The sequence below is a fragment of the Dipteris shenzhenensis genome, chromosome 4 (assembly GCF_047967505.1).
Source record: "Dipteris shenzhenensis isolate YYH24624 ecotype China chromosome 4, Dip_SZ_1.0, whole genome shotgun sequence".
NCBI lineage: Eukaryota > Viridiplantae > Streptophyta > Polypodiopsida > Gleicheniales > Dipteridaceae > Dipteris > Dipteris shenzhenensis.
In genome coordinates, this window is record NC_141599.1 from 50,935,575 (window position 1) to 50,963,420 (window position 27,846).

The 27,846-nt window shown below is 43.2% G+C and overlaps 2 protein-coding genes across 4 annotated transcripts; one reads left to right on the forward strand and one right to left on the reverse strand.

Annotated features, from left to right (window-relative positions):
- The first annotated feature begins 314 nt into the window (after positions 1-314).
- LOC147903004 (uncharacterized) lies at positions 315-1,885 on the forward strand. Of its 2 annotated transcripts, none has more exons than XM_087373766.1 (4): positions 315-587; positions 796-831; positions 916-1,086; positions 1,255-1,885. In XM_087373766.1, exons 1-4 carry the CDS (start codon positions 354-356, stop codon positions 1,471-1,473), a joined length of 660 nt encoding a protein of 219 aa, XP_087229892.1. In that variant the 5' UTR covers positions 315-353; the 3' UTR covers positions 1,474-1,885. The 2 variants fall into 2 exon arrangements, with proteins under 2 accessions (XP_087229892.1, XP_087229894.1); XM_087373768.1 differs by having other exon boundaries at positions 1,277-1,482.
- A 2,586-nt stretch (positions 1,886-4,471) lies between these two features.
- On the reverse strand, positions 4,472-27,846 carry LOC147903005 (Peptidase S24/S26A/S26B/S26C family protein). Of its 2 annotated transcripts, none has more exons than XM_087373564.1 (4): positions 27,816-27,846; positions 5,454-5,832; positions 5,188-5,353; positions 4,472-5,053 (listed from the first exon to the last, which is right to left on the reverse strand). In XM_087373564.1, exons 2-4 carry the CDS (start codon positions 5,681-5,683, stop codon positions 4,949-4,951), a joined length of 501 nt encoding a protein of 166 aa, XP_087229690.1. In that variant the 5' UTR covers positions 5,684-5,832; positions 27,816-27,846; the 3' UTR covers positions 4,472-4,948. The 2 variants fall into 2 exon arrangements, with proteins under 2 accessions (XP_087229690.1, XP_087229691.1); XM_087373565.1 differs by lacking the exon at positions 27,816-27,846 and adding an exon at positions 27,645-27,789.

Below are 27,846 nucleotides of genomic sequence, written 5' to 3' on the forward strand. Positions count from 1 at the left end.
ACTTCAGTGACTCTTGTTGTTTTGTGTGAGTTTGATTGTGGGTTGACTTTGAAGAGTCATTTGTAGCTCCTTGGGATTGTTTGTAAAAACCTCCTCCTCCTCTCTCTCTCTCTCTCTCTCTCTCTCTCTCTCATTAAGTCATGGTGCATCTAGTGCCTCCATGCACATCAAGTGTTGGCCAACGTTACTAGATGTCAAGTGGGCGAGCAAATGTTGTTGGAACCAAGGGAGAGGAGAGAAAAATGTTCCAAGAAACATTGCAACCAGTTGTGATAACTTTTGGGGTGCCTAAATGCCAAGGAAGAAAACCATAACATGAGAGGTAGCAAAGAGAGAGAGAGCGAGAGGAGAGCATGGAGAGCATGAGGTGCCTGAGTAGTTGTAGTTGTCTCAAACTTGCCACCATCCAAGCCATACCGAAAAACCACCCTTGTCCCCAACATCGCCTTGCTTTCCTTCTTCGCTCTCCTACCCTCTTCTCCCCTCCTCCTCTCCATACCCTTGCACCTCCTCCTCGTTCCTCTGCTTCCGACCCCCCTTCCCCTTTTGAACTTCATGGTGGACAGACCTCACCACCACCTCCTCAGGTCTCTTTCTCACCTTTCTGCTTCCTCACTTTTGCGCTCTCTCTCTCTCTCTCTCTCTCTCTCTCTCTCTCTCGCTTTTCAACGCTTTTCCTTATAGATCCTGCTTTGCTTTTGATTTGTATGAATACGTTCTTAATCATGATCGCCCTTTTGAATTCAACTGAATGATTAGTTTTTAAGCACGCTGTTCATTACGAACCATGCACAGGTTTCCGAGGATAACAGTTTCTGGAACAACTGGAAGGTATTTTCGAGCCCAGCATTTGTGGGTTCGTAAGTGTTCTTCGGGAACTCTAACGAGTGTAACGATTTCATTAATAAAGTGCAGACCAATGCAGCGGAAATGCGAGCCCAGGTTGCCAAGCTTGGTTTGGCAGCAGTACTGGCCTATGGTCTTTTCGATGGAATCACTTACACAACGTTCTTTATTTTAGCATTTCTGGGCTACGAAAAGAGCACAGGAAAGAACCCCGCAGCTAACATTCAGGCTTTGCTTGGGGTGAGTAACATTTCAGCACGAAAGATATGTTTTGTATCATCACGATTACGCATCTTGAATGTGAGCTTCCTCCATAGATTTCATCATAGTGACCTCCTTTTGCGTTATAGGAGTGAATATTTGAGACGGGATAAGCAGTTTTACTAACTTTTGAGTTATCACATACAGATTGTGATATTGATGTGGACAGGCAACAATGTTACAAGACCATTTCGCGTGGCTGGAGCTGCAGCCCTTGCTCCCTTTATCGATAAATGTCTGAAAAAGCTTCAACAGGCTCTCAAGCTGCCAAACCAATTCTTTGCTTTCATGCTAGTAGTGGCATCATTTGCGTCGTTATGTGTGTCCATTGTTGGTTTGCTCATACTATCAAGATGGGGAAAATAATTGGATTTTAGTTATGCATTGTTTACACGTAGTGTTCCCACGGGAGACTGCTTTTTTTTTTTTGCCTCACCTGCGGGGTTTGACCCTATGTTTTATGAGCCCTTAGTTTCTTTGGCAGGCTGTTCTTCTGTGTAATAAGGGACACGCAGTCAACTGTTTTTGTTGTATTAGAAAGAGCACTTTTACCTTTTGTGATGCTTCTTTTGAAGCTGAAGCGACCACTGGGTGCATATTTAGAATCTACATATATGATGTCCTTTCACAATATAACATTGTATTCTGCCAAAATGGATGCAAATACATTTCTATGGAACCGTTTTGAGGGCAGCTGTATCTATGTTACCATTTCTTGGGAACTGGTGGAGAATGGAAACTGTGAGGCATTTGGTATCATTGAGGAGATTCTAAAAGATGTGAGCAAGGTGGAATATGTAATTTATTTTTAAAATGATATTATTTCATGTTTAGAAAATATTTTACATTTTTCGAGAAACATTTTAATGAAGGTTTATCCATGGAATAGTTTAAAATTTGTCTTTTTGACGCACCAATTAGTTTAGCTTTAGTCACTTTTTGGCCTACGACCTCAATGTCTTTGTTTCCAACTTGCATTTTTCCTCTTTAGAAGGGCTAGAGCATGAGTATTCTAATGTGCAAGGTGTCTTTAAAGACACTGTCTTAATAGTTTTTGCTAAACTATTGGGACCTTTGACAATCTATGTTTATTTGTGACAACTAGCTATTAAAGCTAAAGGCGTCTTGAAGAGATGTGGTTAGTTCTATCTCTAGTCCTCATCTACTTCCAACATATCTAGACAAACTTGTAGCATTTGACCTAATACATCTTGCAGTCTAATTTAGAAGAGGCCCCCATATTATTTTAAAACTTTTCAATAAGGTCTCTTGTTGCTAGAATCACTTACTCCTTTGGTTTTGAAGTGTATAGGAGTTTGTGATAAACTCTCCAAGTTCATTGGTGACATGGTTTACTTTGAAAACAAAAGGTGTATAAGGTGGCTAACCAACCCCACTAGTCATAGCTAGATGCCTTAGCTCCTTTACTTGCCATGTTTTTTTGCCAACTCTATGTGCAACATAGCCCTATTTTACTTAAAAATCACCCACAACATAGATTTGGGGCATTCTAAAGTACTAGAGATGCCACCAATTTTCATGAGGTTTAAGGAGAGGGCAAGGGATTTAGATACATTGTTCCTTTAAGCTTTGGTGGGGCATAATTGCTAAATGTAACCATTCCTACAAAAGCAACTCTCCTTTTCACACTTTTTGGAATGACTCTTGAATTGCTTTTTAGGTAAAAGGCTTCTAGTTGTCAATATGGCAGTACTACCTAGGAGGTTTCAAGGGCATCAACAAACTTGGTTGAACTTTGCTTGGCTTGTAAAGTTCGCTCATTTTAGACTATGATAATTCCCCACTCCACGCAATTGGGGTTACCGAGTTGCAAGCTATATTATCCAATTAGGGATATGTTCATTAATAATCCCAATTTCGAAACCTTTTCCCCCCTACAATAAAATCCTTCTACTCCAAAGATAATAAATATGTGCATCAAGATAAACATCAAATTTGTGCATCAAGCTATAGATCTCAAACTTCGGCTTGCAAGAAAGAGGGCCATGCTATGTGGCACTATTGGTGCCCACAAAGGGAATAGAACTTGGTTCAAAATAAAATTTGTAAACTTTGCACATCAGAGTACCTTTGAATGTTTGGGTTCGCAAGTGAAAGAAACCATGCCTTGTGGCATCATTTGATGCCCACAGAGAATAGAATACCTCACCATATTTGGTGTCCAAGGGCGATCGAGGCAAATTAATAAAATACGCACAATAATTGCTCACAAGGCACGCAAACCTCAAGCATTCTCACTAGTGCATCCTCAACTGATTGCTTTATGTTTAGTTGTATTGAACCTTATGACATTCATAGAGCCCAAATTGATTAAAGAAAAGCATTATAGGTGTCATTTACACCATAGATTTTCACAAGATTTTATCAATTATACAAATAATTTCAGACTTTCATGGATCAAATATTGGAAATATTACAAAAGATGAGCACAAGGTATAGGACCTCTCGTGTCTCGATCTTCGTAGATGAGAGAGAGAGAGAGAGAGAGAGAGAGAGAGCGACACGATCTCAATCTCAATCTCAATAAATCTAAGCCTCAACCTCATTCTTCATCTCACTCTCATATGTATGTATATCCATAAACACATGTATGTCTGTGGACCAGTCAACTGAGGATGCACTTTGATGCTTTCCACTAGTTCTGGGACCAACACCATTGGTTGATTGAGGATGCACTCAAAGATGGTAGCCCCTCATAGCCTTCAGCCAATGTTCTAGCAAAATCTAACTTTCGCTTATTTCCCACACATAGGTCAAGTTATCATTGCTATGTTCCTCAATGATATCAAATGTCACGAAATGCATATTGTTGCACCTTGAGATCACAATGGCTGTCCCTTGAGACATTTAGTTATTTATTCCACTTCTACAACCTAAAACATCTAGCTATGACCGAAGAGGCAAATTAGCTCCCTGTCTTCAAACCATAGTTCCAACGATACAAGATGTTTGGTATTTCAAAAGTTTACACACGAGTGTATCATACACGTGGTAAAGGGCAAACATACCTCACATATGGGCCCAAAAAAAAGTGATTTAAGTCTTTCATTTTCGATGTTTGTGTGCGCGCTTGTGTACCATTTGACCTTTTTGAGCAACCCACGTGCAGTAGGAATGTTTGCAAACCCATGTCCATCCACGCTGACACTTTGCAAAGGTATCCCATCTACAATCTGAAATCTGATATTTGAATGTGTTGTATGTTTTCTACCTCCTAAGGAGGGCTTCTGGGGGAGTTAAGGTGAGGCGTAGTATGTTATTTTATCTTGTCAAAATATTAAACGTTTTCAAATGTATCATACTTCAAACATTAGATTGAGCCAAACATTTGGCTGGAACTACGGTTTAGACTGAATTCTCTCACTGCTTTTGAAAGATCGATGAATCATCCATTTTTGAAGTAGTTTGAGGCTAATTTGTGTGAAAAAATGTATTAAATGTTGCCTTCGCTGCATCACAATAAGCAACTATCATATCATCTTTGAAGAGGAAAATATCTGAATGAACATGGTACGGGCAGATGATTTATCACATAATCAACTATAACAAGTACCTAAGAGTGAAAACTGACGTTGAGCGAAAATGGTTTCATCCGGAAAACCAACTGGTAATAGAATCTCTCTGCCACAATGCCTTTCAACTTGCAGTTGGTTCACCCTTGGTAGAGATTTCTCAGAATGGATGAATGGTACTACAAAATATCCGTATCACTCTTTCCAAACATGATCATCGTGCGATGAGAATGTGTCCAGCCGCAGATGGAAGAGAAGATGCCAATAGAAAAACGTTATCTCCTTGGTTTGTTATTGATTCAACCTTTTCAAGGGATGACTCTACCAGCAGGTAGAAATCTCTCCACACGTCCAACTCTATGTGGAGGCCAGACCTTGTGAGTAACTCTGCCTTTGACCAACGCAAGAGGAATCTGTGGAATTCAATCATGGGCAGCTCTCATGAATACAAAGGACTCAAAAGAAAGCCTAAGCTGTGAGCATCCTAGTACACAACTATCGAATAAAAAATGCTGAAGCACCAAAGATGAATGGCTGATCGACTAACCGGTCCAAAAGTCCTGGAGTCCAGGCTAACTTTTCCATTATCACCTTCAACCCAACAACGACCCTTAGGTATTTGCAATATTTCATATGATCCAGGGACATTAACCCAATCCCCTTGAAGTGCTATTAGCCGTTTAACCATCCACTGATTGGGTTCTTCTGGTGACCTGCAGGCAATCAACACTCAAAATTCTGTTACACTTTGTGAAGTGCAAGAAGGTTCTCTCCACGTGCAGAGGATTGAGCTGGCAGAGTTCAAAGCCACACCTTAAAACGACAACATCACCGCGAGAAAATCCATATCTGGCAGAAAGCTTTTCAAAGACTACAATGTCACCATTCAATGCACCCAACAAGTCATTTGTGCCTGGATTTAAGGTTGGCTGCATAGAGCTCCCATGTGTCCGTGCTGCACTGCCAACTGCATCTGTGAAGGAAATAGAAATAACTGCAGCCAGAGCTGATCGTCTCGCCAAGTGCCACAGAAATTCTCCCATTGCCAGCTAGAACCAGATTCCAGGCTCCAATGCATCTAGCCAGCATGAATAGCTAGTTTCATGGCCCTTTTGTTGTCCTTTGAAGCAGCAACAAAAATACAAAAGACTTGTCCTTGCCTAAATACATTCGATTCTGAATCTTGAAAGAGCTGCAGATACCAAAAAAGAAGGAAACTTCATGATCAGCTGGTAACCAAAGAAGGGAAAGAGGGATATTGGCAAAGACAACACAAAGCTTTAACATATGTTAATACTCTGTGCTGAAGCATGGAAATACCATCATCCCATGCAATGATGATAATAATTAGATTACATTCCCAATACTCATGAATTGCGTCCTACACAATATTGCATATTCACAGTGCACAGAGATAAGGACATGGGCCCTAAGCACCAATCAGAGACTCAGGATAAGGAATTGCAGCCTGCTAAAAAGCCCATATACATAGAAGAAAGTTAGGGCTTGCTCACTAAGTCAAGTCTCAATATTTTCCAAAGCTTCTAGCTTAACCCTGACCTTACAAATTTGGCTCGTCAGTTAAGACGCTTGAAACTTCTATTACAATGATCACTACCACAATGCAGGCCCTTACACACATTGATGCTATGGCCTCTGTTCTAGGCGCGGATATCACTCTAGATCCATATTCGGGGGAACACAAGGCTCGGACTGAAGAATTGGTGGACACATGGCTTCACAAGTGGCAAGTCAACTTCAAATTTCACCCATACTCTGACGACAAGAAGGTCCAATTGGTGGTTGGTTATCTCTCAAGGAAAGCCCTCCTATGGTGGAAGGAATTGCAATTGCAACCCACCACCTAGACTGATTTTGAAGATACTGTCAAGAAGGAGTTCTTGGAGGAGAAGGACTATGATATTGTGAGCAAATTCCAAGACCTCGACGTGGTTAGGAACAATCTCTCGTTCGAGACCTATCTACAAAAGTTAAGAGATATGCAAACACGGGCATCAAAGATGGATTCCACCACTTTGCTTGGAATTTTTGTGGCTAGTGAAACCGGCCTCTAATCACTCAGAGGGCAATGGAACTAAACCTTTAATCACTTCAGCACTTATTTACAGCTCACAAAGCATATATCACAACCATTAACCATTGCATGATCACCATTTGGCATTTACCCATTTGTTCACAAACAAAACCACTGAAAAAGGGATGGACGCTAGAATGCCCCTGCTCAACAAACATAGACAAGTGCACCCGATTGGCCCCAAACACCGTGGCACCCCTTTCGGTATTTCTTTATATTTCACAGTGAAATGATTACAAGTTGCATCTAGGAGACCTTCCCTACAACTGAGCACGCAGCCCCAATTCACTAAGCCTTCGCAAGGCTTTCAAGCATAGAACACCATCACATAAGTGCACTTAACCCATAGGCTCAATCCAAAGGCATTCTCTTTTCTGAGTGCAATTCCATTGGCTGTCCAGATGCAATCACACTGCACCCTAGCTGCACTCTCTTTGAGTGGTTTCCAGATGGCATTCACAAAGCTTTTCAAAGCTCCAAAATAAAATCAGCAAAGTACCCAACCAAAGAATGACTCATGTAGCACTGTCTGGGCACCTGTGAACCTAGAAAGAGGCGGCACACGAGGCCAACCAATAGCTTATGGCAAAAAGAAATTACAAAAACAAAATCACAACTCACCAAGCCCTGAAAACTCGAACCAAGTCCTCAATCGCCCTAAGGACATAGTAGCGAATGCCCAATTGCATTCTCGCCAAAGAGAAGTACAAAGGCATGAAGAAAGAGCATTTACAAGAGCCGACCAGCAAGAATTCCACTGAAAAATGCGAAAAGAAGCACTTCTGTCGCAAAGAAGTGGGAGTTCTTGGGCTCAAAAGAAGCGTGCTTCAGAGAGGAATGCATTGAGAAGGTTTTGGAAAAGTTTCATCACCGGAAAGTCCTCCAAAAATGAGAAAAACCAATCAACCAGCACGTGGGACCACTCAAAATTCAATAGAAAGCTATAGCTTTACAAGAGGAGAGGACCAGGAGACTGTAGAAGCAAAAAGGTTTAGAAAAATCCACTTTTGCAAATTCAACCAGCAAAAGAAGTGCTCAGCTCTGCCCGTTCTACCAAACGCACGGAGGAAAAACCATATCACTGCGAAGGGGAGGCAGAGGGGAAGTCGAAACGGAAGTCGAGGAATCCAAACGGGTGAGGAGTTATGAAGAAAAACGGAATTCAGCTGAAGGAGGCTGAAAAACGAGTCCAAAATCTCAACAAAGGGAGAAGATGAGAGAGAAAACCACACATGTGAAGTTTAGAAGGCCTAGAAAGGTCCACGAATGGCAAAGGAGCATGTAGAAAGCAATAGAGCCACCTAGAACTCTAAGGGGGCCATTGAAGGTACATGGCCCTTTAGGAGACCCATTAAAAATGCCACGTCATCATTTCCCAACAACCGCTCTTTTAATTCCTTGGAATGCCTTTGGACCTAGGGATTAATTATGCTTATGTGCTAGACACCATGCCGCGTTTAATTACACATTATTAAGCCCACGCTTGAACTTTTAAAACCAAAGTTGTCACAGTCTTGTAGTACATTAAAGTACTTCACGCCCCCGTGACATACACCTCTCTTGAAACAGCAAACCACAATTTGCTGCTCCAAAACACAAGAGCGAGCATGAAATATACCATGAAAGAGTATACAAGAAAGCCGCAGCTATAGTATACAGAGACAATGAAAATATGGCTAGGAGAGGCATGCATCCATCCATATACACTGCTCAAAATCTATGTGATCCTCGGCGATCGATAGTCAAGATGCATCAATATCATGAAGTCTCACAGCAGAAATACTGTCATCTCAGTATCTTGGATCAAACATACAGTGTCATCAAGCGACCTCATGAAATCATGGTGAGCCCATCTGTACTGAGGGAGTGGAGGTGCTACCCTCTCTCTCGAACACCAAGTAATGCTCCAAACGCTCGCTCTGCCAAACTACCTGTAGGAGCCTGGACCGCAGTCGGCTCTAACTGGAAAGCATCAAGGTAAAGCTGCAATATCCCAGGTGAATCTGTCACTTCATCTTCCTCCATCCATTTCGCATCAAGTGATGGGTAATTTTAAAATTTTACCAAGTAGCGACGGATAACTTTACCCTTGAGCTTTCTATCTCTGTGTGCCAGAATCTGCTCTGGGACTAGAAGTTCATCATGTTCTTCCACTTCAGGCTATACCTCATCAGGTAAATCCTTGGGAACATCTCCATGATATTGCTTTAACAAGCTTACATGAAAGGCATTATGTATCTTCCAATGCGGAGGCAACTTCAACCTGTAAGCTACCTCGTTTATCTTTTTAGAAACTTGGAAAGGACCATAGTAACGCATGTTCAGCTTTGTGTACAACCTTTCCTTGCCTTTCTTATTTTTCAGCCTTGCCTTCTGAAAACGCAGCAAAACCCAATCACCTTCTGTGAATACCAATTCCCTGCGGTGCTCATCTGCTGCTCTTTTCTGCTTGTCCTCACTTCTTTGCAAGGCATATTTGATCTTCTTGTAAGCCTCTTCAAGGCTTTCCACAAAACGATCAGCTTCGAAGATTCTCTTTTGTATGCAAAATGGGAGGTATTTGTTAGAAATTACCCAACAGAGGGTACGCACAGCAGAAGACTTATAGTAATGCCCAGGAGCTCACACAGAGTGCGTGTGGGGTGTGGAATCACAAACTTCTTTACTTAATGTGCGTCACATAGATTAGATGTGCAGACTCATCAATAGACAATGAACCAGCTAGATAGAGAAACCACCAAAATATATTTCCGTCCAAAACTATGGACACAATACAAAAGATATAGATCCAGAGTCCCACCAATGGTGTGGTCCTCTGATCTTACCACAAGGTCCTTCTCCTATCAGCCAGTTATCTCTAGACTCGAGCCCGCGTGCTCCACCTCGAGCGTCTGTAGACTTTCCATCCAGTGTGTTCTTCTCCACCTTACTGCCTGTGAATCAGCCTAGGTGGGCAGCCCCTACCAAGCTTTGTCTGCAGCACACAAGTCCCCTTGGTCCTGAATGTAGGCCCCAAGATAACTGTTCCACTGCTCCAACCTGCTTGTGAATGGCTGCTCCAGAAGATGATGATCTCAGCAACCTTCTGCCCTAGAAGACAGTCTAGGTTCAGCCTCTATCTGGAGCTAAGTCTGCAGCACTCTTTAGGTCTCCTTCACCTCCTGGGAAAAGGCCCAAGGAAGCCCTATCTGCTGCTCCTGTCTGCCCCTCCAAAGCTGCTCTGCTGGATGATAAGTCAGGCCTCAACGACCTCCTTTTATAGGGCACAAGGCCCTCCAATTACCACCGACTGAACCCCCCAGGGCCGACCTGCCACATGGCACTGCGCCATTGGCCAGGTCCTCTTTGCCTTTGTTTGGTCTGGTTCTAGTCCTGTTTTTCGCCATGTACCAGCTCCATAACCTGCCCGTACACCTGCGCTTCTGATGTGCCTGCATTGCACCTTTGTTCCAGCTATTTGGCCATCTGAATCTACTCCGTACCTTGCTCCCAGCCCTCCATACTATCCCATACAACTGTGATGTTAGCATGTACATCTGTTGCAGACACCAGCAGCCCAAAGGTATCATTCCAGGCTCTTCGGGTCACTTGTGTTCCTCCAAGTATGAACCCTGGCTTGCTGCCCACATGACAGCCATGATGCTGTCCATGTGGCAGCCCCTTTCTCTTTCTTCTCTCTTGGGCACATCCTGCCCTAGGTCTCCCTCCCCCACGTTCTCCTCATATGGGGGCTTACAGATGAGGAGGTGACCTTTCCAACAGTATCTTCCTAGCAGCTTCCAGTATTTCAAAAGGTGCTTTACCTGTGGATGTGTGCACCGTATTATTGTAAGCATATTCCAGCAAAGGCAAATTATGCTCCCATTTTCTTTTGTGGTATGAGACAGCATTTAAACATATCCAAGATGGTAGAGTTTTCCTGCTCCGATTGTCCATCAGACTGAGGGTGAAAAGAAGACGAAAAATTCAGCGTAGTGCCCATATTTTTAAACAGCCCTCTCCAAAAGAGGCTGGTCATCCTCGGATCTCTATGATTCAGGCATCCCATGATACTTGAAGACATGCTGCAAAAACAATTTGGCCATTTGATCTGTTGTAATTTTCTTTCTTACTAACACAAAGTGGGCTTGTTTGCTAAACCTGCAAATTATTGTCCACAATCCTTTATGTCCAATAGGAGTACGTGGAAGATCAAACACAAAGTCCATAGCTATGCTTTGCCATGGTCTATCCGGAAATGACAAAGGGTGTAACAACCCAGGTGCCTTCTGCCTGTCAAACTTTACTTTATGACAAACCATGCATGTTCTCACATATTCTTCCACATCTTTCCTCAAAGATGGCCAATAAAAGTATGGCTCCACTGCTGTAATTGTTGCTGTAATTTCCCAATGTCCTGCATATGGAGGAGCATGACTTTCCATTATGACTTTCTATCGCATCTGATCAGTGACACAGAGTCGTCCATGCATCAAAATGAAACCCTCTTTCAACATATAGTGATCATGCCTTTGACCATCGGAAAGCTGATCATAAATAGTTGAAAAATCAGCATCATTAACATATTGATCTTTCATTACATCTAACACATTGTTGTAAGCAATGCTCATTACTAAAACATTGGGTTTCTTGGAGACTGCTTCAGGCTGTGGTTTCTTGGAAAGTGCATCAGCCACAACATTTTTGTTACCCGGCACATGTACAATTTGAAAATCAAACATTGAGAGGAAATTAGCCCATCTCATGTGCTTTTCAGATAATTTTCTCTGCGTGAGAACATATCTAAGTGACTGATGATCTATCTGCACATAAAAATCAGCTCCAAGAAGGTAATGTTTCCATGTGGTCAAAGCATGTATCACTGCTAACATTTTTTTATCGTATGTCTGCAAGTACAATTCAACATCTTTGAGAACTCTACTCTCATATGCAACCACTCTGCCATCCTGCATCAAAGTGCCTCCTATGCTGTTCCCACATGCATCACAAGTTACAACAAAGGGTTTTGCAAGATCTGGCAAGATAATGACGGGACAACTTTTGCTTCAGCTCTTCAAAAGCTGCATTTTCCTTTGGTCCACACCGAAACGGTACAGCTTTCTTCTGTAAAGCATGCAAGGGAGAAGCAATTTCTGCAAAGTACTTTATAAACCTCCGATAGTATGAACACAACCCAAGGAAGCTTCTGACTTCATGCAGATTTTGATTGGCCAACTCCTTATGGCCTCAACTTTTGCAGGATCCATCTTGACTCCATCCACTATATGACCGAGAAAATGAATCTCATGCATAAAGAACTCACTTTTCTTGGTGTTTATTAATAGCTTGTGTCTTTTCAACTCTTGAAACATAATAGTGAGGTGTTTCCTGTGCCCTGCTCATTTTTAGAGAACACAATGATGTCATCGAAGAAAGTGCCCACAAACTTTCTGTGTGCTCTAAAAATTATGTCCATCATTCTATTGAAAGTGGCAAGTGCATTAGTCAAACTAAAAAGCATCACAAGGAACTCATATAAGCCAAATGAAGTGCGGAAGGCAGTCTTGTAGACATCTTCGACTGTATCCTTATCTAATGGTATCCACTTTTAAGGTCAATACGACTGAACATTGAGAAACCTTCCAACCGATCCAATATATCATCAATGCGTGGAATTGGAAAACGGTTCTTAATTGTGACTTTATTCAAATCCCTATAATCAATACACATTCTCCAACTGCCATCCTTCTTTTGCACAAGCAACACAGGGGAACAGTAAGGAGAATTACTTGGCTGTATTAATTCCTTTTCCAAGAGTTCCTTAACTTGTGACATTATCTCTTCCTGTTGTGCCTTATTGACACGATAGGGAGGTATACTAGGCGGTGAGCTTCCTAGAATTATATCAATTCGATGATCCTCGGGCCTCTTGGGAGGTAATTCTTGAGGAAGTGCATCTAAGAAACAATCCTGAAAATCTGAAATAAAAGCAACCCTTTCTCTATCTAGAGCAGAAAGAGTAGAGCCTTCCTGAACTGCTTCGTTGTCCCAAAGATGGCTGTATTTTTGCAGCATTCCCTTCACTAGGGAGAGCCATGCTTGGCTGAACATTAGGCATGGGAACATGTGCTGTGGCTTGCATGCCTGGCTGCATTCCCACATTGTCATACATGGCTTGCCTTCTATGCCCAGTTGGCGGTGAAATCAACATAGCATCAACGATAGAATCTGTACCAAAATATTCAGGTTGCTGCCTCAAATATGGCTGAGGTGGCTGAGCCACATTTATGGACTGCACATTATTATTTTGAGGAGTAGAAGTACCCAAACCAAGGCCTTGTGTTGGCTGCTCATACTGTTGCACTGCCTGTACTTTTTGTACCTCTTTCTCAAGTGCTCTTTTGGGGAATTTCTCTCTCTTGGAAGTCACTTTCTGAGTCATTTTTGATGGCTGTCCCTCATGGGAAACTGATGCATGACTCTGCTGTCCGCCATGAGAAGCTGATGCATGTGTGTACTCACTCTTTCCGTGCTTGTGCTTTCTTGATTTCTTCTTCTTCTTGGCATTTGTTTGCACAATCCGAGCCAAGTTTTGAGTCAGCTGAGTCAAAGCAGTCACTGTACTTGCAAGCTGTGCATTCAACATAGTAGCATCATTTGACTCACTGCTAGAACTAGTATCACCGTTGAGCTGAGTTGCAGCTTTATGTGTGGCCTGCTCAAAAGGCATTTGTTGTACTCCCTATAGCTGTACAGTAGCTGGATCATTAAGGCTTTCCTACCTTCTCCTTTGAGGAGTTGTGAAGCTCTCTTGCTCATGGGTACTCACCATGTTTATGGTTGTAATATTCAACTATAGCATGATAGAGCGGAAGATACCTCATGCACGGAGAGCTGGACACACGGAGTGGGAGCACCTGGTGCTATGATACCATGATAGTGGAAGTGAGAGAAGCAGAGAAAGAGGAGTGCACACGATATACACTAAGTTGTATTGAACATGAACATGAAGATATACATGTGAACCCAAAAAGTGCAGCAAAGATATCCTTCCACCAAACTACCGAGGCCCACCTCTTGAGGAAGAGTGTGTGGTGTATCGGCAATGGAACCAATGAAACCAACCTCTAATCACTTAAGACGGCAGCGGAACTAAACCTTTAATCACTTCAGCACTTATTTACAGCTCGCAAAGCATATATCACAACCATTAACCATTGCATGATCACCATTTGGCATTTACCCATTTGTTCACAAACAAAACCACTGAAAAAGGGATGGACGCTAGAATGCCCCTGCTCAACAAACATAGACAAGTGCACCCGATTGGCCCCAAACACCGTGGCACCCCTTTTAGTATTTCTTCATATTTCACAGTGAAATGATTACAAGTTGCATCTGGGAGACCTTACCTGCAACTGAGCACGCAGCCCATATTCACTGAGCCTTCGCAAGGCTTTCAAGCATAGAACACCATCACATAAGTGCACTTAACCCATAGGCTCAATCCAAAGGCATTCTCTTTTCCAAGTGCAATTCCATCGGCTGTCTAGATGCAATCACACTGCACCCCAGCTGCACTCTCTTTGAGTGGTTTCCAAATGGCATTCACAAAGCTTTTCAAAGCTCCAAAATAAAATCAGCAAAATACCCAACCAAAGAATGACTCATGTAGCATTGCCTGGGCACCTGTGAACCTAGAAAGAGGCGGCACACAAGGCCAACCTGTCACAGTGGCGTGAAATTCTAAGTACTTTAATGTACTACAAGACCGTGACAACTTTGGTTTTAAAAGTCCAAGCATGGACTTAATAATGTGTAATTAAACGCGGCATGGTGCCTAGCACATAAGCGTAATTAATCCCTAGGCCCAAAGGGATTCCAAGGAATCAAAAGAGTGGTTGTTGAAAAATGATGATGTGACATTTTTAATGGACCCCCTAGAGGGCCATGTACCTTCAGTGGCCCCCCTAGAGTTCCAGGTGGCTCTAGTGCCTTCTACATGCTCCTTTGCCATTCCTGGACCTTCCTGGGCCTTCTAAACTTCACATGTGTGGTTTTCTCTCTCATCTTCTCCCTTTGTTAAGATTTTGGACTCGTTTTTCAACCTCCTTCAGCTAAATTCCATTTTTCTTCATAACTCCTCACCCGTTTGGATTCCTCGACTTCCCCTCTACCTCCCCTTCGTAGTGATATGCTTTTCCCTCCATGCGTTTGGTAGAACGGGCAGAGCTGAGCACTTCTTTTGCTGGTCGAATTTGCAAAAGTGGCTTTTTCTGAACCTTTTTGCTTCTACCGCCTCCTGGGCCTCTCCTCTTGCAAAGCTACAGCTTTATGTTCAATTCCGAGTGGTCCCACGCGCTGGTTGACTGGTTTTTCTCAATTTTGGAGGACTTTCCAACAATGAAATTTCTCCAAAACCTTCTCAATGCATTCCTCTCTGAAGCACGCTTCTTTTCAGCCCAAGAACTCCCATTTCTTCGCGACAGAAGTGCTTCTTTTCGCATTTTTCAGTGGAATTCTTGCTGGTCGGCTCTTGTAAATGCTATTTCTTCATGCCTTTGCACTCCTCTTTGGCTGAGAATGCAATTGGGCATTGGCTACTATGTCCTCTTTGTGATTGAGGACTTGGTTCGAGTTTTCACGGCTTGGTGAGTTGTGATTTTGTTGCTGCAATTTCTTTTTGCCATAAGCTATTGGTTGGCCTCGTGTGCCGCCTCTTTCTTGGCTCACAGGTACCCAGGCAGTGCTACATGAGTCATTCTTTGGTTGGGTACTTTGCTGATTTTATTTTGGAGCTTTGGAAAGCTTTGTGAATGCCATCTGGAAACCACTCAAAGAGAGTGCAACTGGGGTGCAGTAGTGTGATTGCATCTGGACAGCCAATGGAATTGCACTCGGAAAAGAGAATGCCTTTGGGTTGAGCCTATGGGTTAAGTGCACTTATGTGATGGTGTTCTATGCTTGAAAGCCTTGCGAAGGCTTAGTGAATTGGGGCTGCGTGCTCAATTGCAGGAAAGGTCTCCCAGATGCAACTTGTAATCATTTCACTGTGAAATATAAAGAAATACCGAAAGGGGCGCCACGGTGTTTAGGGCCAATCGGGTGCACTTGTCTATGTTTGTTGAGCAGGGACATTCTAGCGTCCATCCCTTTTTCAGTGGTTTTGTTTGTGAACAAATGGGTAAATGCCAAATGGTGATCATGCAATGATTAATGGTTGTGATATATGCTTTGTGAGCTGTAAATAAGTGCTGAAGTGATTAAAGGTTTAGTTCCACTGCCCTCTGAGTGATTAGAGACCGGTTTCATTGGTTCCATTGCCGAGATACCACACACTCTTTCTCAAGAGGTGGGCCTCAGTAGTTTGGTGGAAGGATATCTTTGCTGCACTTTTTGACAGCTGAATATTACAACCCATCTATGAGCCACCAAATGAGGAGAGCATGGGGGAGGGGAAATAGGGCTCAGGATGGCGACATGGATCTCCACAGGGGCAAAGATGAGAAGGAATGCAAGGCTGCCACATGAGCAGCACATAGGATGCAATGTGGGCAGCAAGTACAGCATCAAATCAGCAATGTGAGTGCATCTGTACGGGCTTGGAAAGTTATTGCAGCGGATGGAGGAAAGAGATTAATCTAGGACCAAAGGGGTCTAGCAGATTGGTGGGCCAGTCTGCTGTTCCATGCGCTTAGCTGGCAGACTGGGTCAGGCAGTCTAGGGCACATCCAGACCTATAAAAAGGGCCCTCCAAGGGCTCATTCAGTTCATTCAAGAAGTTCAGACTTTGGGCAATTCAGCGTGCTTCAGGGATCAAACTATGGCGGACCACACACTCATGCATCAGTTTCCCATGAGGGACAGCCATCAAAAATGACTCAGAAAGTGACTTCCAAGAGAGAGGAATCACCCAAAAGAGCACTTGAGAAAGAGGTACAAAAAGTACAGCCAGTGCATCAGTATGAGCAGCCAGCACAAGGCCTTGGTTTGGGTACTTCTACTCCTCAAAATAATAATGTGCAGTCCATAAATGTGGCTCAACCACCTCAGCCATATTTGAGGCAGCAACCTGAATATTTTGGTACAGATTCTATCTTTGATGCTTTGTTGATTTCACCGCCAATTGGGCATAGAAAGCAAGCCATGTATGACAATGTGGGAATGCAGCCACGCATGCAAGCCACAGCATATGCTCCCATGCCTAATGTTCAGCCAAGCATGGCTCTCCCTAGTGAAGGGAATGCTGCAAATATACAGCCATCTTTGGGACAGCCAATTTCAAATGTATATAAAAAATTTAAGGATGGTGGTTCTCGTGTCAAGCTTGGTACATATAATGGAGTACAGGACAGGTACAAAGCCCTCACATTCCTTCAACAGTTTGATGCTGCATTTCTTGGGGGTTTGTTTACAGAAGCATCCAAGATGAGGAAGATTGTCACATTTTTGAAAGGCAATGCACTGAAGTGGTACACCAATCTTATGCTTCATGGAGATGCACCTGCTACTTGGCTGGAATTTAAGCAAGTGTTCTCTTCTACTTGGCCTACTCCAACTTTTGAAGTTGAAGTACTTTCACACTGGCATGACTTGTCATACAAACTTTGCAAGAATCTTAATGATTACACCAAGAGGTTTTGGGATGTTTTGCTGCCATTGAGCTCTTACAGGCATGTTTCTTTGAAAGAGCAAATAGAGAGGTACTGTTGTGGATTGCCTAGTGAGCTACGTGATTATTGCATCAAACCAAGGTGGGTTCTATGACTCAATTAATTGAGAATGCAAGGACAGCATATGCATGGATGCAGGAGAAGAATTTGGGCTTTATGGACAGCAAGAAAGAAGACAACAAACGGGCTGCCAAACACCAAGATAAGGACATCAAATCTGAAAATAAAAATTATGGCAAACAACCGTTTCAAAAGGGAGGAAAAGCCCAATTCAAAGATTGTCAAAGGCGTGGACAGCCTAATAAACAGCCCCGTACCAAGTTATCTGATGAAGAGAAAAAGTCACTCATGGAGCAAAACAAATGTTTTATATGTAAAGGAGAGGGACACCGCTCTTATGATTTCCCATCCAAGAAAAGAGATAGGTCAGATGATGATAAGAATGGTGATAAACAAGCTGATCGGAAGGGCAAAACGCCTAAACCTTCCGCAGGACTTCTTCCAGATGTGATTGGGAGTTTGCCACATGCACATGATGAAGAGGAAACGAAAAAGATTGAGATGTGTAGAGCATGGGGAAAAATCAGAAATCAGAATTGTTTGTTTTTCTTTGATTCTGGGGCAAAGGCGAATTTCATAACTCCTGATATGGCAGGAAGGCTTGGCATCAAGCCTGAGGGAATGGAGCCATCCGGCATGTGTGATATGGCCAACCCCGAACTCAACACACCTGTCACTCCTATCATTGGCAAGTTGAGGATGCATATCCAAGGATATCAGGATGCAGAGGACTTCTACATTATGCCTTTGCCAGAGTGCGATGCTTTGCTTGGGATGCCTTGGATGTACAGGGTGGGGGCTGATGTGCAGATGAGAAACAAGAAGATTTCTTTAACTCATAGAGGCAAAAATCATGTACTTGATGTAAAGTTGAAAGGGGAGTCCATCCCTCTAGTTTCAGCTTCTTATATTTCCAATGTAATAAAGCGTCATATTTCAGCGTACTTGATTTTTGTCAAACAGGACAGCCAACCACTTCAGGAAGGCTCTACTCTTTCTCCTTTAGATAGAGAAAGGGCTGCTTTTATTTGAGATTTTCAGGATTGTTTCTCAGATGCACTTCCTCAAGAATTACCTCCCAAGAGGCCCAAGGATCATCAAATTGATATAATTCCAAGAAGCTCACCGCCTAATATACCTCCCTATCGTGTCAGTAAGGCACAACAGGAAGAGATAATGTCACAAGTGAAGGAACTCTTGGAAAAGGAATTAATACAGCCAAGTAATTCTCCTTACTGTTCCCCTGGGTTGCTTGTGCAAAAGAAGGATGGCAGTTGGAGAATGTGTATTGATTATAGGGCTTTGAATAAAGTCACAATTAAGAACCGTTTTCCAATTCCACGCATTGATGATATATTGGATCGGTTGGAAGATTCCTCAATGTTCAGTCGTATTGACCTTAAAAGTGGATACCATCAGAGAAGGATACGGCCTGAAGATGTCTATAAGACTGCCTTCCGCACTTCATTTGGCTTATATGAGTTCCTTGTGATGCCTTTTGGTTTGACTAATGCACTTGCCACTTTCAATAGAATGATGGACAGAATTTTTAGAGCACACAGAAAGTTTGTGGGCACATCCTTCGATGACATCATTGTGTTCTCTAAAAATAAGCAGGAGCACATGAAACACCTCACTATTGTGTTTTAAGAGTTGAAAAGACACAAGCTATTAATAAACACCCAGAAAAGTGAGTTCTTTATGCATGAGATTCATTTTCTCAGTCATATAGTGTCAAAGGATGGAGTCAAGATGGATCCTGCAAAAGTTGAGGCCATAAGGAGTTGGCCAATTTTGAAAAATCTGCATGAAGTCAGAAGCTTTCTTGGGTTGTGTCCATACTATCGGAGGTTTATAAAGTACTTTGCAGAAATTGCTTCTCCCTTACATGCTTTACAAAAGAAAGCTGTACCGTTTCGGTGGGGACCAAAGGAAAATGCAGCTTTTGAAGAGCTGAAGCAAAAGTTGTGTTCTGAACCCGTTATTATCTTGCCAGATCTTGCAAAACCCTTTGCTGTAACTTGTGATGCATGTGGGAACAGCATAGGAGACACTTTGATGCAGGATGGCAAAGTGGTTGCATATGAGAGTAGAGTTCTCAAAGATGTTGAATTGTACTTGCAGACATACGAGAAGGAAATGTTAGCAGTGATACATGCTTTGATCACATGGAAACATTACCTTCTTGGAGCTGATTTTTATGTGCAGACAGATCATCAGTCACTTAGATATTTTCTCACCCAGAGAAAATTATCTGAAAAGCACATGAGATGGGCTAACTTCCTCTCAATGTTTCATTTTCAAATTGTACATGTGCCGAGTAACAAAAATGTCCTAGCTGATGCACTTTCCAAGAAACCACAGCCTGAAACAATCTCCAAGAAACCCAGTGTTTCAGCAGTGAGCATTGCTTACAACAATGTGTTAGATGTGATGAAAGATCAATATGTTAATGATGCTGATTTTTCAACTATTTATGATCAGCTTTTTGATGGTCAAAGGCATGATCACTATATGTTGAAAGAGGGTTTCATTTTGATGCATGGACGACTCTGTGTCACTGATCAGATGCGACAAAAAGTCATAATGGAAAGTCATGCTCCTCCATATGCAGGACATAGGGGAATTACAGCAACAATTACAGCAGTGGAGCAATACTTTTATTGGCCATCTTTGAGGAAAGATGTGGAAGAATATGCATGGTTTGTCATAAAGTAAAGTTTGACAGGCACAAGGCACTTGGGTTGTTACACCCTTTGCCATTTCCGGATAGACCATGGCAAAGCATAGCTATGGATTTTGTGTTTGATCTTCCACGTACTCCTACTGGACATGATGGATTGTGGACAATAATTTGCAGGTTTAGCAAACAAGCCCAGTAAGAAAGAAAATTACAGCAGATCAAATGGCCAAATTGTTTCTACAGCATGTCTTCAAGTACATGGGATGCCTGAATCCATAATCAGTGATAGAGATCCGAGGATGACCAGCCTCTTTTGGTGACACGTCCCAGCACTCCTGAAACCTCTGATCTGCAATCTGCAAGCAAACACAAGAACACACACAACGTGAGAAAACTGAGCAGGCTGCTCACCACCCAACCATGACATCTACGGGATGTGATCCCGAATTAGGAGATGTCCCCTCCGAGCCACGAGCTGAGCTACTGGCACGAACTCCCAACCAAATCCTAACCAGCCTGGTGTCCCATACCACCAGGTGGCGCTGTGAAGCTTGGGATCTGCTGCTAGGCCTTCAGCTATGCTATGATGCAGGCGCGCGTCCGCGACTCAATCCAGGATCAGACCTAGCACCTGGGAACGAAACTTGCTCCCATCGGCTCACTGAGAACTGAACCTCTGGGCCCCTTATATAGACTCAGACCCCAAGCGCCAAAAATAGCAAAGACCCCTAATTGGTTCGTACCCTTGCCACTCAACTCGAGAATCAAGCCTGCCTAGCTCTAAGCCTCCCCAGGCTACCTGAGCTAGTGTTGTGTACCCAGTACACGTCGGATACCAATCCGTGCACATGACATACTTCCCCTCCTCTAAGAACTCACTCCTGAGTTCGCTAAGAAACCCGGGAATGTCCTCTGGAGGTTCTATAATGTCTCCCATGTTGCATCCTCCTCAACACGATCCTTCCACTTGATCTTGTATTCCGTGATAGTTCTATTACGAATCTGTCTCTCACGAAATTCAAGAATACACTCAGGCTCGTGTGGAATAAAAGTCAAATCTGTAACTTCTATTATTTCTTGAGGAGAAACAAGTTGATCATCCGCACCCAATACTTCTTTCAGTCTACTGACATGAAAGACTGAATGTACTTTAACATCAGGAGGCAATTCTAGTCGATATGCAACTGGTCCAATTCTTTTAATAACCTTGAACGGACAACAATATCTGGGGGATAACTTCGGAACCAAACCAGTACTTAGGCTCTTGGATTCCTTGGGAATTCGCAAATATACCATCGTTCCTTCAGAGAACTCTCTAGGTGAACGATGTCTATTAGCATAAAATCTCTCCTGATCTTGGGCACTTCTAATAGACTCCTTGGCAAACTCCAACATTTCCTGCAGGTCTAGCAAGAAGGTCTTTGCAACATCATTTTGGATTCCCTTTAACCCAACCATAACTGGTGACTTAGGTTGAAACTCGTACATAAGCATAAAAGGACTGTAACCAGTACTCGAATGCGTTGCACTGTTATAAGCAAATTCTATCATAGGTAGATAATCTTCCCATGAAGACTGTCTCTTAGAAACATATGCCCGAAGCATATCTTCAACCAATTGGTTGACCTTCTCTGTACTGCCATCGGATTGTGCATGATCTGCGAAACTCATACTTAGAGTAGTTTCTAACTTCTCAAAAACAAGTGTCCAAAAGTTACTTGTAAACTGTGAGTCCCTGTCACTGACTATGTCAGAGAGCAAACCATACAGCTTAAACAAGTGGTCCACAAACTCGTGAGCCAGCTGAACAGCTGAAATAGTTGTTCTAGTAGGTAAGAATCGAGCCATTTTTGTCAGACGGTCAACGATGACCCAAATGGAATCATGACCCTTGCGTGTTCGAGGCAAACCAGTAATAAAATCCATGGAAATATTTTCCCATTTACTACCTAGAATCTGCAATGGCTGTAATAATCCTGCGCTTCTAAGGCGTTTTGCCTTAGTAACCTGACAAACCCGGCAACCTAACCACATAGTTGTCAATAAATGCACGCATCTTAGACCAATAAAAGGTATGCTTCACAAGAGACAGAGTCCGATATATACCCGGATGTCCAACACTAGGAGCATCATGACACTCCCAGAGAATCTTGGATCGAAGTTTCAGAACATCGGGCACACAAATCTTTCCATTCTGGAACAGCAAGCCGTTCCTAATCATCGACTGACCTCCCGCCGCCTATACCGTAGGAGACACAATCCCTGAGTCTTGGTCAACCATGGAGCTCCCATCCTGGACTTTCTGCCAATAAGAACTGAAATGACAATCAATTACGCAAAGCCCTCTCAAGGATGGAAATAGGTCTGAGGATATGTCCGTAAATGACAGAGCATTTACAAACTTGACTCGACTTAAGGCATCCGCCACATGATTCAACGAACCCTTGCAATAAGATATGTCAAAATCAAAATCTTGCATTAAGTCTGTCCATCTAGCTTTCCGTCCCCTCCAAGTCAGACCCATCACACACATACTTGATTGACTGATGATCGGTCAATACAAGAAACTTCGAACCATACAAGTAATGTCTCCAAACCGTCAGGGCATACACTACTGCATAGAGTTCTTTTTCTAGTGTGGGCCAACGATATTGGGTGTCGTCTAGCTTCTTACTCTCAAAAGCTACATGTCTGCCCTCTTGGAATAAAGCTGCCCCAATCGCAAAATCACTCGCATCGGCCTCTAAAACATAAGGCCGGGTAGGATCGGGTAATGCAAGAACGGGTGCTTCCTTGATAGAAAACTTCAAGTTTTCAAAAGCCTTGTTCAATGCATCATTCCAAGAGATTGGTTGGGTATACCTGCGTCCACGACCTTTCAATATGTTAGTCAGGGGTGCCGTGATGTGCGAATAATCACGCACAAACTTCCGTAGCAATACCGTAAATCCTAGGAAAGAACGAAGTTGTTTCACAGTCTGAGGGATAGACCCTTCTAAAACCTTCTCGATACGATCCAGAGCAATGCTAATACCTTCAGAAGAAATCTTGTGTCCTAAGTAAATGACCTCCTTCATAAAGAAGTCACATTTACTCATCTTGGCATAGAGCTTATGCTGTCTTAGAATAACTAAGACAATCCGGAGGTGTCCTATGTGATCCTCGAGCGTACGGCTATATACCAAGATGTCATCTAAGAACACTACAACGAATTTGCCCAGAAAATCTCGGAAGGTGGCAGGAGCATTGGTCAAACCAAAAGGTAATACAAGAAACTCGTAGTAGCCATACCTAGTTTGGAATGCTGTTCTATCTATGTGTGTAGCATAGATACGGATTTGGTGATAACCCGTACGCAAATCAATCTTAGTGAAATACTTCGCTCCGGCCAAACGGTCTATTAGATCATCGGAACGAGGTCGAGGGTATCGATTCGTAATTATCACTTTATTCAATCGTTTATAATCTATACACATTCTTCATGTAGAATCTGTCTTCTTTCTTAAGAGGACAGGTGCTCCCCAAGGTGATTTACTTGGGCGAATATAGCCTATATTCAAATAATCCTGTAGCTGTGAAGCTAACTCGTCCTCCTCAAGCTGGCTCATCCTATAAGGTGGAACACTAATAGGTTGAGCCCCAGGTACTAAGTCTATGCAATGATCTACTACCCGTTCTGGAGGTAAACCTTCCGGCAGTTGAGCAGGAAATCATCTAACAACGTTCTCAATTCACGGTGTTCAAACACACTTAAATCATTCGTGTTATTAACAGAGACAACAAATGAAGAAAGCGGAATCAAAACACACTGATAGACATCAGAATGAGAAGTGTTTAATATATTCTGAAGCTGCATCGCAGATACAATAGGTCCCTGAGAAGAGGGAATGTTATCACACTAAATACAAAATTGGGTGTCCTTATCCAAAAAAGAAAGTATGGTCCTTCCATCCAATCCGAATATCGTGGGTTTTAAACCACTCTATTCCGATTAACAAGTCCACATGCTCCAAGTGCGTGACATAGCATGTAAGAGCCGCTGTGTATTCTTGAATCCAGATAGAAAGGGCTTCAATCTTGCGATCCCAAAACTGCTTCCCAGCTGGAAGCTGCACCTCATAGGTGTGATCGCTAGGTATCATGGACAACCCCATCTTCTGCACAAGTTTGTAATTAACAAAGTTGTGAGAGCTGACCGGGTCAAAGAGAATGTGAACTCTTTGGTCCCTAACTTCTCCATAAACTCGGAAAAGATCATGGGAACCAAATAACAAAGTATTAAAAGTGCAATTACAAGAAAGTGGACAGGTAATGACATTTACAGAAATACCTGTCATCACAACTTGATTAGCTCCCTTGGCTTTGGTACCCGGACCCGCTTGGAGCTTCTGTCCCGGCGCTTGCTTCTGGTTCTTACGCTTAGGACAATCATTCTTAGTGTGGCCCCGCTCCTCGCAAAACAAGCAACGTCCCTCTTTCATTAGCTTCAAAGTACAAAGGAAACGGGCACGATCATTCTTCGCCTAAGTCAAATGTTTCTTGGAGGCGTTGTCTATAGACTTCGTCTCCCCGGTACCAGTGGTAGAGACTGGAAGAACTTCCGCTTGTTCTTCCCACCCGTGTCGGCAACTGTGGTTCCCTTTGCACTGGCCATGGTATCATCATAAATACGCGCGTAATTCATGACCTCTTGCAACGTGGTACACTTGTTGTTCTTGATCTGTAACTTGTAGGAGTCAGGCAAACCATCCACAAAGAAACCTAACAAGGTCACTGGATCCATCTTTGTAGCTCTGGTCTGCAAATCCCGAAACCTCTGAAGATAAACCTCAAAAGTCAAATTCAGCTTGGACATATCGAGGGCTTTGAGCTTGCCTACGATATCGTAATCTTCCTCCTCCTTCAAAAACTCTTTCCTGAAGACCCCTCCATGTTGCAAGCTTGGGTTGGAGTTCCTTCCACCAAATAAAGCCTTTCCTGACATAAACCCGGCTGCAAGCTGTATTTTCTTGTCATCTGGATAAGGGTGAAACTGGAACTATACTTGCCACTTGTGCAACCAAGTGTCAACAACCTCCTTGATACAAGACTTCTGGTCTTCGGGAAAAGGATCTGAAGTGATGTTCGGACCTGACACTGAAGCCATGGCATCCACATGCGTGAGCGCCTGAACAGTGCTAGTCAAAAGTGTGAGTGTAGTCTGAATCCCTTGGAGTTGCGGTGTCAACCCCGTTTGATTCATGTTAACTTGCTCAAACTTTCCATCAAGAGCAGTGGTGAATTCACTGAAGGCTTTTTTCGTAATCAGATCATCATAGAGACCCTGGTCATCCTCCGCATGGTAGTTCAGATCCTGGTCTCCCATCGCAAGCTCAGGCTACAAAATCAGCCATAAAGGATGTGGAGTGAAGGAGCTTGGAAGGCCAAAGGGAAAGGAGAGAGAGTCGTGAGGAAAGGAGGGGGCAGCAGAGAAAACAGAATCCCCCAGCAGGCAGTAAATAACGATCTGCCTAGAGTTTTCGTTAGAGGGGAGAGAGGTGAAGCAGAGGAGCAGCAAGGTAGCGAACTGGAAGGGTAGGAGAGAAGGGCTGTTCCGAACTCAGAAGTGCGAGATAGCAGCCTGAGCTAACCGGTGGTACTAGGTGAGGGCGGGTGGAGGGTTGGCTATGCGCACTCATGGACTGCGGATTAGAGCAGGCGAGATGGCTGCCTTAGCAAAGAGCGCCTCACTGCAGGCTTATAGCAGCCTGCAGGCCAAAAATAAAACAGTCCCCTACTTTTGGTAGGGCTTCTGCTTTTTTAAGCTGTCCAAGCCTAATTTGGACGCAGCTTTCCCCTGCCAAAAAAAACAGTCCCCTACTTTTGGTAGGGCTTTTGCTTTTTTTCAGCTTTCCAAGCCTAATTTGGTCGCAGCTTTCCCCTGCCTGATTCGCATCCCAGCCAGTCCCTCGAGACTGTCATCAGCTGCGCACCTCCATCCTCACTCCAGCCATCAATACCCGCTCCCTAACTCTCATCCTGAAGGTTGCCCGCGGCCTCCCATCACATCCTTGCTCTCTGCTTTTATTCTGAAACTCGCTCCTACTTCTTTCCTGCGCCAACTCCTACAACTAACGAACTGCTCCCAAGCTCTTCCCCTTACAGACTACCTTTCTCATGGCCTCTCTTCCACTCCACCTTGCTTCTTGCGAATTCACCTTTTCTCTCTGTCTCTCCTTCCTTCTTTCCACCATCTAACCGCCACCCTTAGCCATGAACCAATAAAGCACGTGCAGGGTAATAAACATGAATTTCGAAATTAGGGCATACCTGGAGGAACAAATCGTCCAACATGCTTGGAACAGAAGTTCCTACCTCAGAAATTGGCTCTAATACCAACTGACACGTCCCAGCATTCCTGAAACCTCTGATCTGCAAGCAAACACAAGAACACACATAAAAGGATATTTTGTTGTCCCCATTCTACGATGATGTGCTCATCGCAACAATGACAAGAACATAGTGGCCTTGTTCCCAGTCAGGAGATCCAGATCGTTGCAATCCAAATTCTATCATGCTTGGCACAATCTTTGAGCAATATTAGTGTCTCACCTGATGTGGCAGCTCTAACTTCCATGCTTTAAGGGTCTATCTCACCTTCTCAAATAATCATGACACTGGATTGGTATCTGACAATCACCGCACTACATCTAGAATTGGTGTTTATAGCATTAGTTTTCCAATAGGTCATGCCACATGTTCTTGCCAAGCCCAACAGACGTAAAAATTTGCAATAATCTCTGCATCCTAATCTTGTAGCCAGAATGTCCTAGCGGATCCTCTTTTTGAAATGCAGAACTACGATACTACAGAAAAACAAGGAATTTCTATGGTTTCTGGTGGACTGTCCTGTATGTTCAATCCAAGATAACCATAACTGAGAACAGGGCCTTAGGACCCTCCCACTTTTAGAGAGTTCCCCTAAAAAGGAAAAGAATATGACTTTCCAGCAAAACGCTTATGCTGTTATAATCAAAAGGGAAAAAATTTCAGAGTAAGTCATAAATGGTTAAAGTACTTCTCTGGAATGATTCCGCTGAACTCTCTTGACGACAGCATTGTGAAAAATAACAAAAGTAATTGCTTTGCCTTTCGAAACGCCTTGAATCCTTCCGTGGTACTTTAGCCTCTACATGATCTGAATACAAGAAGATTGTCTTCGTTTCCATGCTTGAATTCACAATTTGAGGAACTCTGTTTCAGGCCATTGGCTCACATGCTTTTCGTGTGCCTCTTTCTCTATAGAAAAGGATTTAACCAGGCAGAAGGGCTATTATATTAGTATTGCATTTTAGATTTTTCCAGTTGCAGGCTGCGATGTTCCAAGGTATGAGAGGCACGGGCGTGATAAAGAGGGTATGCACAATACTTATGTAAAACCTGAAGGTGCCAGTGATGTGTCAACATAGGGGGGGAGAACAACACTACAAGACGAGCAACAGGGCACTTTTAAGAATCAGGTCTAGCTCACGTACATCTGTTTTTGTTCTGACACCCGCCCGCTTATTGGCCCTCTACCCAAAGTCCTGCATTCACTCTATGGATGCTGAACGGAAAGCGTAAGTTCACCTCCGGAACAACAAAGGCTCATTCATCATAGAAATTTCAGATGAAGGTGCAAACTTGCAAGATTTGGAGAAGGATACCTTGAATGCGGATAGTAATAAGTCCACTAGA

Bases quoted from the DNA above. Each gene is read 5' to 3' on its own strand.
- LOC147903004 (XM_087373766.1), top strand. From the start codon at position 354: ATGGAGAGCATGAGGTGCCTGAGTAGTTGTAGTTGTCTCAAACTTGCC. The intron at 588-795 runs GTCTCTTTCTCA...AACCATGCACAG, and splicing joins CCTCACCACCACCTCCTCAG to GTTTCCGAGGATAACAGTTT. The intron at 1,087-1,254 runs GTGAGTAACATT...TATCACATACAG, and splicing joins ACATTCAGGCTTTGCTTGGG to ATTGTGATATTGATGTGGAC.
- LOC147903005 (XM_087373564.1), bottom strand. From the start codon at position 5,683: ATGGGAGAATTTCTGTGGCACTTGGCGAGACGATCAGCTCTGGCTGCA. The intron at 5,354-5,453 runs GTGTGGCTTTGA...GATTGCCTGCAG, and splicing joins GGTGATGTTGTCGTTTTAAG to GTCACCAGAAGAACCCAATC. The intron at 5,054-5,187 runs GTTAGTCGATCA...TGAATTCCACAG, and splicing joins ACTCCAGGACTTTTGGACCG to ATTCCTCTTGCGTTGGTCAA.